Source organism: Colletotrichum spaethianum (genome assembly GCF_022836535.1).
Source record: "Colletotrichum spaethianum MAFF 239500 DNA, contig68, whole genome shotgun sequence".
Taxonomy (NCBI): Eukaryota; Fungi; Ascomycota; class Sordariomycetes; order Glomerellales; family Glomerellaceae; genus Colletotrichum; species Colletotrichum spaethianum.
Window position 1 is genome coordinate 72,122 of NW_026054838.1, and position 12,211 is coordinate 84,332.

Below are 12,211 nucleotides of genomic sequence, written 5' to 3' on the forward strand. Positions count from 1 at the left end.
ATAGGTGGCGTTGGGTGTAGATTTCTCGGGTATCTTGCGTAAGCTGGTTGAATAGGTGCAGCTGACGCTGAAGATCAGCAGACTTACGCGGGGTTGACCATGGGACTATAGATACAGCTCCATCCCACTGCTGACTTCCTGACTGCCCAGCTGTCTGGCCGTCTAGCTGTCTGGCTGGCTGGCTGGCTGATGCCTTAGACACGAAAGGGCTAGATAGAGGTTGCGCTACATCAACTGGCCATAACCCAGTGTGTTTCCAGCCGCTTTTAATAACCTGGATAGTCAAGGCGTCTAGACGTGCCCTTCTATAACAGTCTATAAAGTTCCTCTTGCCTGTTACAGTTGAATCGCTTTGTATATCTAGGTACCCTAGATACTTCCTATAGGCTGCCTTAAGAGGTCGGAATACTGACTGATCTAGAGGCTGGAGGACGTGTGATGTGTGCGGCGGCAGAAACAGGAGGTGTATGTGGTTCCGGAAGCATCGCCACAGAAAGTCTGTTGTTGTATGGCTATGATGGGCGTCTAGAACTAGTAGTCTAGTATCTGAAGGGTCCTCTGGGACAGTCTGAGGGATAAAGACCTTTTCTAGCCATTCTAGGGCATTCTGATCAGTTGTCCAGCCGTTCTCTGTTGCTGTGAATTTCCAGCTAGCATAGGGTTGAAGATCTAGAGGAAACCACTGTTGCTGGACTGACTTGCCCTTATACATAACAAGAGGCGGAAGTGCGCGTCCTCTGGCAGAGACGCACTCGATCAGAGATACCCATGCCCGCGATCCAGGCTGTTTTTTCTGGATATACTTGGTCTCTGACGATCCTAGTACTAGCCCATTGCTTCCTTTGCCCTCGAGGATACCAGTCTCATCCATGTTCCATCTATTAGCTGGCTTGATGGGCAGGATTGCTGGCAGATCAAGGCGATGAAACCATTCCTGGATAATGTCAGCAGTTGCCCCATTAATTCGCCTAGCGTCAATTGCCCTGCATCGCTGGGTTCTGATAGATGGGTTTCTGCGAAGAAATCGCTGCATCCACTTCCTCCCAAGTGGTCGCTGCCCATCGCCCAGCATGCGCTCAGCCAGCCCTTTGACTTGCTGATGGCAAAACGCAGAGCCTAGGGCAGCCTGCTTAGATATCCACTCAGCAAGTAGACCTTCCTGGTTCTGAGATAACCGCTGCAGTCTACCAAAGGCAGTATTTCTAGACTGGGTACCATGGAGACGTTGTCGTACAGTCGCCTCTGGGATGCCCCATTTGCGACCTGCCCCGCGGATACTAAGCCCGTCAGCAATATCCCAAAGTGCCCGCTGCAGCTCATGTTCACTATACTGCTTCATCTTATAGTAAAAAAGATATCCTCAAAAAATGGCGTTGTTTGGGGTAGAATAGAAGATGTTGTGATAGTTAGAAAAGAGGAGTAGGTTTTATGGTGACGCGTTGTTGGGCTGCGTGGTATGCGGGGTTGCGTGGGAAGCAGGGTGGTTGAGTTAACGCAATTTACACGCTGATGGTACTAGCTATGACACACAGCCTAAGTCGTGGGAGAACAGGAGAAGCTGACTTGATGTCCGGCGCAGAAGCAACGGACGGCGATTCTAAAGCTGCTCACTAGCGTTCAGCAAGCGGACAAGACTGTCCCGTAAGCCCCCCTGTTTTTGTAGCATGTAGCCAACTTCTGCACAGTCCCAAATTCGCCCTCACACTTCCTGGCTTTGTTTGCAGCTGTCCTTCTTCCAGTGCTGGTGTCACACAGATATACCGCTTTGGACGCTATTTGTACAGTCTTACCGGCGTCACAGGCTGCTAGAATACGAGACACCACGGTTTCTCAGCGACAGTGTCCATGAACAGTCGGGTGGTTTGTTTGGAAGACGGCTGTTGAGGTCCATTGAGAGACATGCCTATAGCTCGTTTAGGACGGCAAGTATAGGGATGGATGTGAGCAACCTGGTTCAGCATGACAAGATGGGTAATCGAGCTTCACGATAGATTCCCGATGCCGTCGACAGGGTGATTGACTTCATCAAAGTGAGTTATGTCCCTATACGGGCTGCTGTGCCATAGACAAACAGAAACGTGTGGAAACCGAAGCTCAAATCATCTGTGAGATGCCACCATCGACCCCAGCTAGTCGAAACAAATTCGGTAGAGAAAGGCTGATACTTGCGACAGACACATTTCCTGGATCTAACATCATCGTTTTGTTTCCTTCACTGGGAATGTTGCCCCTGTTCCTCAAGCCATGGGAGAGAATAAGACGGGCAAGCTATCGGAGGGATCTCGCGTGGGCAAATGAAGCGACTGTAGGTGGCTCGACTGCCTTTCCGCGAGGACACGCTTGGCTATGAGCTCTCGCATTAACAACGGCCAGACCGCCAAGGAAAGAATTGGAAAGGGGGACGTTGCTTTGAAGCAAATGTTCTTGGGCGCGGCTTTGAGCCACAAGGACATGAGTGGGCTATCTTGCGGAGAAGAGCTGGCGATACTGAGCTTTGCGTTGATTTTGACGGCCGCAGATGCGGTAGGCGCGCGTGCATAAAATGTTGTTGTCGTTGCACCATAGGATCTTGACACATGCTTGATGGGACAGAAGGGCTGACGGAGGCAATGCCATCAGCCGCGGACCGCTGCGGCACGAGGACCCAGACCGATTCTGGCCAGAACGGTTAAGGACGACAAAACGTCGGTACGGGGGACTCTTGTGCTCTATGGTCCAATGATCTGTCTTGGAGCTAACGGATTGTAGACGATGGAGAGCATCAACTCACAAGACCTGACCAAGAGGAATCATTTTGTCTTTGGATCTAGTCGTCGCGTTTTTACATACCATTTCATGCGTATATCGCCTGGAGATTGGAATTGCCGTGAAGAAAGAAAAAAATGAAAATCCCTTCAAAGCTGACAAAAGAACCAGACAGGCCCTGGATACCACGTTGCCGAGCGCTCGGCCGTGATCACGATGATGCGCATCTTTCAGGCCTTCAAGATCGAGCCCATACTAGGGACCAAGATGAATGCGAGCATCGATTTGGTTTAAATTACAGTGAAGAATTGTGCTTGGTAATTTGGGTCATAGGCGTCCGTCATGTTCCCTCCAAGAAGGAGAAGGACAAGGTTCGCAAAGAAATAATATTGAATCTAATTCGGCCAAAGTCACTTGATATAGGATGGAAGCTCCCCGCCTCTCCTAATCTTCGATGCACCGTACTCCATACCGCTGCTGCACGGCTTCGATCTTCACGCCGCCATGCATTCGAACGCTGAAGACCTTGCAGCCATCCACGTCGAGAGATTCATGGCACATTCGTGGTGTTGCTTCGAATTACCACAATACATTTTTGCATTACTTTGAACCCATATCAGCAAATCATGCCGAAAAGAAGGGCGGCCAATGGCAGGTCTAAATTTGACCTGACAGTCAGATGCCGTGAGCCAAGTAGTCAAGCAATCCGGACATAGGATTCCGGATTTAGCTTGTCACCATATGTTCAAGGAGATAAATGGGCTGACTTGTGGAGAAGAGTAAAGGGAGAATCGCATTGCTGACCCGACGGACTTGAGAACGCCAACAGCCCCAAACCCTGACCGATATTGGTCATTCCGTCAATCTCACCATGTAGGCTACGAAACCAACCAACACAAAACGAACAACAAAGTAGCCTAGTGAACAAACGGCTAGTCGAAGTGCGGAACAAATATGCATGAACCGTATTTATCCAACGGGCTGGGACCAATCGTTCCCTTGGAAACGGAAATCCGGTGCAATGACGACAGGGCAGACCAAAGTCCCTTCGGGATTCGTGCTGCACGCGAAACCCGGGCGTGCAGCCATGCTTGGTCAGCCCTACGAAATGTGTCATTTCAACCCAACGGAAAGGGAACGTTGAGGGTATCAACTGATAGCTGTTGTTTGTACGGGATTGGGACATTAGATCGACGTGAACCGGGTTTTGAGAGCACAAAGTTTGTTATATCTGTGGCGACCCACACAGCTGAATGCTTGTTTGAACTGCTAGCTTGCCAAGGTTCATCTAATCATCATCCACTAGCGACATCCCATCCAGCGCCGTAACACCAAATTTGTAACAGGGACAGATCTACTCCACGTGACTCCAAGGAGCTGCCCTTACCCAGCATGACGGCCTCTAGTCAAGTTCCAAAAACGCCACCATCACCGGCGGCTGCGAACGACCACAAACTCCCCGAGAAACCGTTATCGCCCTCGGTTGACTCCGATGCTGAAGTATCAGAGAAACCCACAGATCATGGAGGTCACGAGTCGACTGGAGATGGCGGCGCCTTGATGACGGACGAAGGAGACCGGGAAGAAGAGTACATCACCGGCATCAAGCTCATCCTCGTCCTTGCCGCTTTGACTTTTGTGGTTTTTCTCATGCTCCTTGACATGTCCATCATCACGACGGTAAAGATGCATTTGTGTTATGGCTATCAGAGTGGCAGACGGCTAACAATACGTCTAGGCTGTTCCTGAGATCACAACAGCGTTTAATTCGCTGTCTGACGTGGGCTGGTATGGCGCCGCCTACAACTTATGCGGGTATGTGTTCCCAGTTCACGAAGTCTGGGGGGGTTCTAGAGTGGATATTTCAAGAGCGCCAATTAATCATCCGTCTTTAATAGAGCCGCTCTCCAGCCCTTTGCAGGGAAGCTCTACACCTACCTCCGCTCCAAACAAACGTTCCTCGCCTTTCTCTTCTTGTTCGAATTAGGCTCTCTGATTTGTGCCGTTTCAAAATCGTCAAACATGTTCATCGTCGGGCGCGCCGTCGCGGGCATGGGATCAGCTGGCTTATACAACGGTGCCTTAACAATCATCGCTGCGACAGTGCCGCTGCAGAAGAGACCGCTCATCATCGGGATCTTGATTGGAATTTCAAATCTGGGTCTTGTAATTGGGCCTCTTGTCGGAGGAGCTTTTACGGAGTTTGTGAACTGGAGATGGTGTAAGTAGCTGCGGTTCCTTCCACGGTTGCATCTCTTATTTAGGGACAGCTTGATTTGCTACGAAATTCAGTGACGCTAACAATAACCCAAACCCAGGCTTCTACATTAACCTCCCTATCGGTGGCGTCGTCGCAATCCTACTGTTTTTCATCCACATTCCCTCGAAAATCGCAACTCCCCTCCCTCTCCTCAAAGTGCCCGGCCATCTCGACTTCCCAGGCTTTGTCCTCTTCGCTCCTGCGGCAATAATGTTCCTCCTGGCGCTCCAGTTCGGAGGCAACGAACACCCCTGGAATTCTTCTGTTGTCATCGGTTTATTCGTTGGTGCGGGCGTTACAGCCGCGCTATTTCTGTACTGGGAATACAGGCAGGGAGACGACGAAGCCATGATACCTCTAGGTTTGTTCAAAAGCAGGATTGTTTGGATTAGTTGCGTTGTTGGGGCAATGACTATGAGTATCACAATAGTCTCAAGCTACTATCTACCAATGTTCTTTCAGAGTGTCAAGGGGGCGACACCATTCCAGGGCGGAGTAGACTTTCTGCCGACTATCTTGAGCCAGCTGGTGTTTGCGGTGGTCTCTGGTGCCTTGGGTAAGTTGAGCTGAACAGTGTTCTCTTTTTTCCTGGGGCTTATTGTCTGCTATGCTATTTTATCGATGTTGACGTGTCTGCTAATACACTATAGTTGGAAAGTTGGGGTACTATCTCCCCTGGGTAGTCTTCGGCTCTGCCGTTTCGACCATCGGAACCGGGCTAATTGCGACATGGACACCGTCTACAAACTCTGCAAAATGGATAGGATATCAAGTTCTTCTAGGTGCGGGTCGTGGCGCAAACATGCAGATGGTAAGTTGCTCCCCTTCAGCCTTGTCCACAAGCGGCATAAGCTTATTGCTCCCTGCGTAGCACATTATTGCCGTTCAGGCAAACACTGCCCCATCCCGTCTCCCGGTAGCCATGGCCACCGTGGTTTTTCTGCAAACTTTCGCCAGCGCTATCTTCTTGACAGCAGCCGAAGTCATCTTCAGCGAGGGGCTGGGCAACAACTTGGCAAAGTATGCCCCAAACATAAACGCCAAGACCATTTTGGCTGCTGGTGGGACTGGGTTCAGGACCGTTGTATCGAAGGCAGATCTCCCTGGCGTTCTAATGGCATACTCCAAGAGCATTAATGAGGTGTTCTATCTCATGATCGGCCTAGGCGTTGTCACTTTTGTGCTCGCGTGGGGTATGGGCTGGGTTGACATCCGGAAGAAGAAGGGCGAGAAGAAGGGTGACGTTTAATGCGACGGCAGGTAGGCTCAGAGTGACTGGGTGTAATTTTTAACCCCAGCATTTTGATCGAAATGTATATAAAATTCTCAACTACAAGGAAGGAACGCCCATTTTATTCTTCTGTTCTTTTCTGTTTATTTCTTTGGAATAACTAGATTAAATCGCTTATGCTTTTGACCGGAGCTACTTTAGCGCACGAGAGAATAGTAGCGTACGTTGGAGGAAGCATAATTGAGCATCATTAAGCATTAAACTGTCTCGCACTTTTGGCATCGAAGATATGTTAGTGTTGGTGTTGGCCTATCGTTCATTTTTAGTGAACTTTCAGGCACCGGCCCACTCGGGCCCCGAAGAGCAAAGCAAAAGTACGTTTTCCGGCTGTTTGTCCTTCTTGAACCCGAACACGACGCATATGCAATCTCGCTAGATCAGCCATGTCGGCTTCATAGCCAATGAAAAGACCCGGTTAACAGACTTGGCAAACGTCTCCCAATGACACCTGAATGGGCCGACACGGATGTCGAGTCTCCCGGACGTACCAGAGTGGAGCAGAAGCCTGAATATCGTATTACACCTGAAGAATATAAAGCTCACCGGTGTCTTGTACGTACCTATGCATTTACTGCTCAATCACCAAAACAAACAATCACGATCAAGTCAGACCTCCTGAACCCACTGAACGACCTCGCAATGAACGACGAAGTCATCATGAACATCTCGATTCCCATCCATCCTTACTACCCCGCGGGCGTAACACTCCCGGGCTACGTCGCTAACACCTTCGGTGCAAACCAACTGCGTGCGATCTTTGCAGTTGGCGCAACCGCCATTCTCGCATCAACTTACAGCATCATCAAGAAGACGCGCCCTAGCTTGCCCAATGGTGAAGTTGCGACGGCTTTGTGGTTCACTCTCAGCGCCTTTATCCATCTCTTCTTTGAAGGTCAGTGAAACCCCAGCATGGAGGGCGTCGTACCGTGGGCGACTCGACTAATACAAATAGGTTATTTCTCATACAATCAAGCCAACATGCCGGCTACCGTGCACATCTTCGGCCAGCTTTGGAAGGAGTATTCCTTGTCTGACTCTCGCTACCTGACGCAGGACTCCTTCATCGTCTGCATGGAGACCATCACGGCCTTCTGCTGGGGCCCGCTGTCCTTCGCCTGCGCCTATTGCATCGTCACCGGCCATGCCCTCCGCCACCCGCTGCAGCTCATCATCAGCCTCGGCCAGCTCTACGGCGACGTGTTGTACTTTGCGACGTGCTCTTTTGACAAGCTTGTAGCCAAAATGATGTACTGCCGGCCCGAGGACTTTTACTTTTGGTGCTACTACGTCTTTTTCAACGCCTTCTGGATCGTCATCCCATTCTACCTAATTGCCAAAAGCTGCGTTGAGATAAAGCGAGCTTTTGAGAAGGTTGCAGAGTTGGACAAGACATCACCCTCAAAGAAGAATATCTGATCCTTGTTAGAAAAAGGGGTCCTTCCTGCCAAGTATCAAGTATTTCTGTTGGAATAACAGACCAGCTAGTTGTACGACATGCACGACTCAAGGACACACATCACGGCAGAGGGCACAGACTGGATATTCGGCCCTCGGTTATCTATTGAGGGGATCAAAGTATATTCATGCCGAACTGACTCAGGGACGCACGAGATCATATATTTCGTGTACGAAAGCCAAGTCTTGTAGTTAGGAAGATAATCACGGAAAATACATCTTTGGTTCACCCTAACTTTTAACCCGGGTACGATCGTACACACGGGTTCTCTCAGGAAGAGAGAATCCATTCAACAATTTCAACTATTTTTGACAATGAAAGAGGCAGCTGATGTGCGTTCAATTGCTTCGTCTGTGTAGCCCATGTTCAAACAAAACCGCTTCTAAATATAGGCGTTCGTGGTGATCAAGGCCCAGCTCGTGGGTTACATGGATGTTGAAAAGTTTTGGAAAGCTTTTGAATCGTAAACATTAATGGTAATTCTATTAGGGTTCTATGTATTCATAATCTCATAACTCAGGGTCATTCATCTAAGGCGCATATTTGAACAGCGTCTCGAGCTGCTCAGAGCCGTATCCAGTGTACAGCGCAAGCTGCAGCATGATGCGAGCCTTCTGCGGGTTCAAGTTCCAGCCACCATACGTGTTGAGCGTGCTGCTATCCTCGACAAAGCCGCCCATAGTTCTGCTGGAAACCACAATCTGAGTGCCGTTCTCCTGTGCCAGCTTGTTCAGGGCATCCCGGCCAGGCGTAGTCCAACCGCCGGCACCCATGCCGGCCAAGACAAGACCCTTCGCGCCGCTCTCAACTGCAGCCGTGGCCAAGGCCGGGTTGAGGTCCTGGTGGCCGAAGAGGATGTCTACCTGGGGCACCTCAGTCGCCCCGGAGAGGTTGAAGTAAACATGTCCAAGAGGCAGAGAGGGAGGGTAGTAGAAGACGGGCTGGATGTCAAGGAAGAAGCCGAGGTAGCCCTGCTCGACTGCCTTGAAGGTGTCGAGGGAGTTGGAGTGCGTCTTGGTGTTATAGAAGGCGCTGCCAATGCGGTCATTGAGGACAATCATGGTACCGCGGCCCTTGGCCTCGGGACTGCCAGCAAGGGTAACGGCCTCGAGCAGATTGATGGGGCCATCGGCACTGATGGCTGTGGCGGGGCGCATGGCGCCGACGACGACGACCGGCTTCTCGCTCTTGACAGCGAGCTGAAGGAAGAATGCGCTCTCTTCGAGAGTATCCGTGCCGTGGGTGACGACGGCTCCCTGGCAGTAGGGGTCGTCGAGGGCCTCCTGGACCAGACGGGTGAGGTTAAGCAGAATCTCGGAGGTGATGCTTCCCGAGTCCACGTTGGCGACCTGGACGCCCTTGACATTGGAGACGTTCCACAGCTCGGGGACAGCGTCGATAAGGATGTCGACACCGAGAGCACCGGCTTGGTAGCCTGTTGTCTGGGCGTTGGAGGCGGCGGAGCCGGCAATTGTGCCACCTGTAGCGAAAATTGTGACGTTGGGCAGGCTGGCGTTGAAGTGCGTCTCTCGAGTTGAGAGAAGGTTGTAGACTGGGAGTGGGGCCGGAGCCGCGAGGCCGAGGGCCAGTTGGGAGGCCGCAACAAGTAGATTACGGGTGTGCATCTTGGCTGTCTGTCACGCTGACGAGGTCTTGGAGAGGACTGTGTCGTTGTCTGTGGGCAGCGATGACGTAGAGGACAGTGGGAGTGTTTGCTCTGCTCTGCTAACTACATCAAACAACGTCGGACAGGAAGCTGGTCACGCTTTATACCGGTGTCACTGAGGCATATTATCTCAATGGCTTCAACAAACAAGACTGATGCCATTGCGATAAGACCGATGCCATTGGATCCGGTGCCAACATCGGAGATGCAGGAAAAGTACCTTGCTGGGCCAGGAAGAGTTCGCGCTAGAAACCGTGGAGCAAACTGTTGCCCGTCACTACCAGGCATCATCACCGCCCTTATCTCGTCGGCTTTGGTCCTATCACACGTGGTTGGGCCCCGAAGACGCCGCAGCTAAGGCAGGCATGCGCTGGTTCCAAGCTCTCGGGTCTTCTCTTATCAGCTCGGCAAAAAGCAAACAAAGTGCCGCCAGCAGGGATAGAGGCCTTGGGGGTTGAGTCCCGAATCCATGTTTGTGGGTAGTTCCGTCGTGCGGTGCCTACTGGCGTTGGGAAAACCGAGTCTTATCTGGACTTATCTCTGATAGCTGGGATGCATAGTTCGGACGAGATTACGGCATTACGACAGACCTTAACCCGGGGAATTGACTAGTCTATGAGGTTTATTGAAGAATTGCATGGCGGCCCCGGACCGCTATACGGGGCTTACATGTTTCTGCGGGGCAGGCGGGTCCAAAGGCGTGGAAATGACTCGTCGCTTTGGCGGCGGCCATCGGAGCCAGTCGATAACGGACGGAAAACACGTTTCCAGCCCCCAGCACAAGGTTCCGGTTCCGGCGATCCGTCCATCGATATCGTACCGAACCAACTTACGCAAAGGCTTGACATCCATGGCAGTTATTGATTGATATCATTGAGGAGTCCCGGAAAAGATATATCTATCTAGGCGGCCATGGCCAGAGCGGATACTCCTGTCGAACGGCAGTTGGGGATTACTAAACGGCTTAGTTTCAGTGACATCAAATGGCTCTCTTCCACGCGACCCTGTGTGGGCGTGGCTATGCTCGACTGAAGGAAGGTCCAAGTCGCTGTGGCGACGATTGGCGAGTTTTATACGACTGGACAGCTATCAATTGCTTGAGCGAACACAGTGCATTTGTCACTTCTATTAGTACACTATCTTGAAGTGAATACTCTAGAGGTGATTCTCCATCGCATTGTCACAGTGTATATCTGGACAGAGACACAGCGAGGGGGTTGATACTATAGTTAGCATTCCATTTATTCATACTTTCGTTTCAGAGTTTCACAATAAAGACGTCGAAGTATAGTTTCCTCACGCAGCACTTCTGGCCTCGATAACAAGGCTGAATACGGATGTGTATCATAACCGTTCAATTTGGAGCTGTAGCGTTGAATCTCTGGTGGTGCTGCATTGCCTTGAGCCATCACCTTGGACATGTTTGATAGTCCTGAGGCGCAACAAGCCGGAAACCTTGTGTTGGCATAAAACCCCTGTCTGGGGTCTAGCATCAAGAGAGCTGAAACGGCATCTCTTTGCCTCCTGCTTGCCATTATGTATGTACTGTTTATAGCCTTGATTGCACGTATGTTCTTGACGACTATTTCGGCCTTCTTTGACTCGACACTCTTTGAATCCCTTGCACAACCTTTTTGCAGATGATACTGAAATGACGCTGATAAACGGGTAGAGTATGGAAACGGTAGCCGCGAGATGACACAGGAGATGTGCGTCGCAGGCAATAACTTTACATGTGAGATCAACAAATTAGCTGAGAGGGTCATGGGAAAATAGTTTCCTAGGTTTGCTTTAATCTCGGGGATTCACTGTGGCCTCTTTGACCATGTTTGGCGACTGACCATTTGAATGTTGACTTCTCCTTAACTTTCTACCACCCAAATTTAGCAGGAAAACTTCTCAGCCAAGGTGATCTCGGATATAATTGATGTTTCTGGTGTAGTCTTTCTTTGCAACACGCACCATACGGAACGTTACACCTACTAAAAACGCAGCATAGACATTGGGAGCGGATTGTGAACGGGCGTTTCCTTTCACAGAGTCTCTTTGCAGACTGCTATCCCTTGCATACTGCTACTTCGTGAGCTGTACCGCGGTCTTTTTCAAAGCAAGAGGCCAAACTTGCACGACAAACAGTACCAACAAGCATGCCGGACCGAAGCAAACGTGAACCAGTTAGATGACTTGGAATTTTATTTTTGGGCGTTTTCCCACACTGGAGGTCTAAAGTAAATGTATGAGCTCACTCGCAGCGTTGTAGGCGCAGATGACAGCCACCAGATGACCAATAAACCATCCAGAACCCTAAGATATTAGCGAAAAGACTTAATCAAACCTCGGTCGCTCAAATTTGTTTTTTTTTTGATTTGGGTCCTCCGTTAATTCAGCGCGCACTGTTAGCTGGAGACCAGTGATATTCCAAGTCAGGTACATTGACCACGCCGGAGGAAACATCTTCTCAACTCGCCTCACCTTTGGCATCACGTAGCACACCACAACCACGAGGAAGGCACTGCTCTCTAGCAGCTCCTTCCCTTTCTTTCGCAAATGAAACGGACTCGGGAACCTCTGCGGCCTTCAGATTATTTGCTCGCACTTCATTTTGACCTAGTTACCCAAAAGGGGAATAGAGGCAAGTGAATCCCGTGACTTGGCCAGTCGAGGCCGCCAGACGACGTTGGAAAGACTTTCCTTCTTCCCTCTCCACCCGTAAGCCCGAGATCTTTTCCTCCTCTCTTGCTTTACACCAGAGACGCCTCTTCACCCTTTTCACCGACCCCGACTAATGAAAAT

The 12,211-nt window shown here is 50.5% G+C and overlaps 4 protein-coding genes across 4 annotated transcripts; 3 read left to right on the forward strand and 1 right to left on the reverse strand.

Annotated features, from left to right (window-relative positions):
• Window positions 1–4,137: 4,137 nt before the first annotated feature.
• ColSpa_12631 (efflux pump mlcE) lies at window positions 4,138–6,254 on the forward strand (the record flags this gene model as incomplete). The annotated part of the gene is made up of 6 exons (XM_049278843.1): window positions 4,138–4,425; window positions 4,484–4,560; window positions 4,644–4,966; window positions 5,064–5,561; window positions 5,656–5,816; window positions 5,877–6,254. 6 exons carry the CDS (start codon window positions 4,138–4,140, stop codon window positions 6,252–6,254), a joined length of 1,725 nt encoding a protein of 574 aa, XP_049134800.1.
• Window positions 6,255–6,935: 681 nt separating this feature from the next.
• Window positions 6,936–7,196, forward strand: ColSpa_12632 (uncharacterized protein; the record flags this gene model as incomplete). Its single annotated transcript, XM_049278844.1, has 1 exon — window positions 6,936–7,196. One exon carries the CDS (start codon window positions 6,936–6,938, stop codon window positions 7,194–7,196), a length of 261 nt encoding a protein of 86 aa, XP_049134801.1.
• A 78-nt stretch (window positions 7,197–7,274) lies between these two features.
• ColSpa_12633 (3-beta-hydroxysteroid-delta(8), delta(7)-isomerase) lies at window positions 7,275–7,712 on the forward strand (the record flags this gene model as incomplete). Its single annotated transcript, XM_049278845.1, has 1 exon — window positions 7,275–7,712. One exon carries the CDS (start codon window positions 7,275–7,277, stop codon window positions 7,710–7,712), a length of 438 nt encoding a protein of 145 aa, XP_049134802.1.
• Window positions 7,713–8,282: 570 nt separating this feature from the next.
• ColSpa_12634 (putative lactate 2-monooxygenase) lies at window positions 8,283–9,377 on the reverse strand (the record flags this gene model as incomplete). The annotated part of the gene is made up of 1 exon (XM_049278846.1): window positions 8,283–9,377. The coding sequence occupies one exon, from the start codon at window positions 9,375–9,377 to the stop codon at window positions 8,283–8,285; it is 1,095 nt and encodes a 364-aa protein (XP_049134803.1).
• Window positions 9,378–12,211: the final 2,834 nt, after the last annotated feature.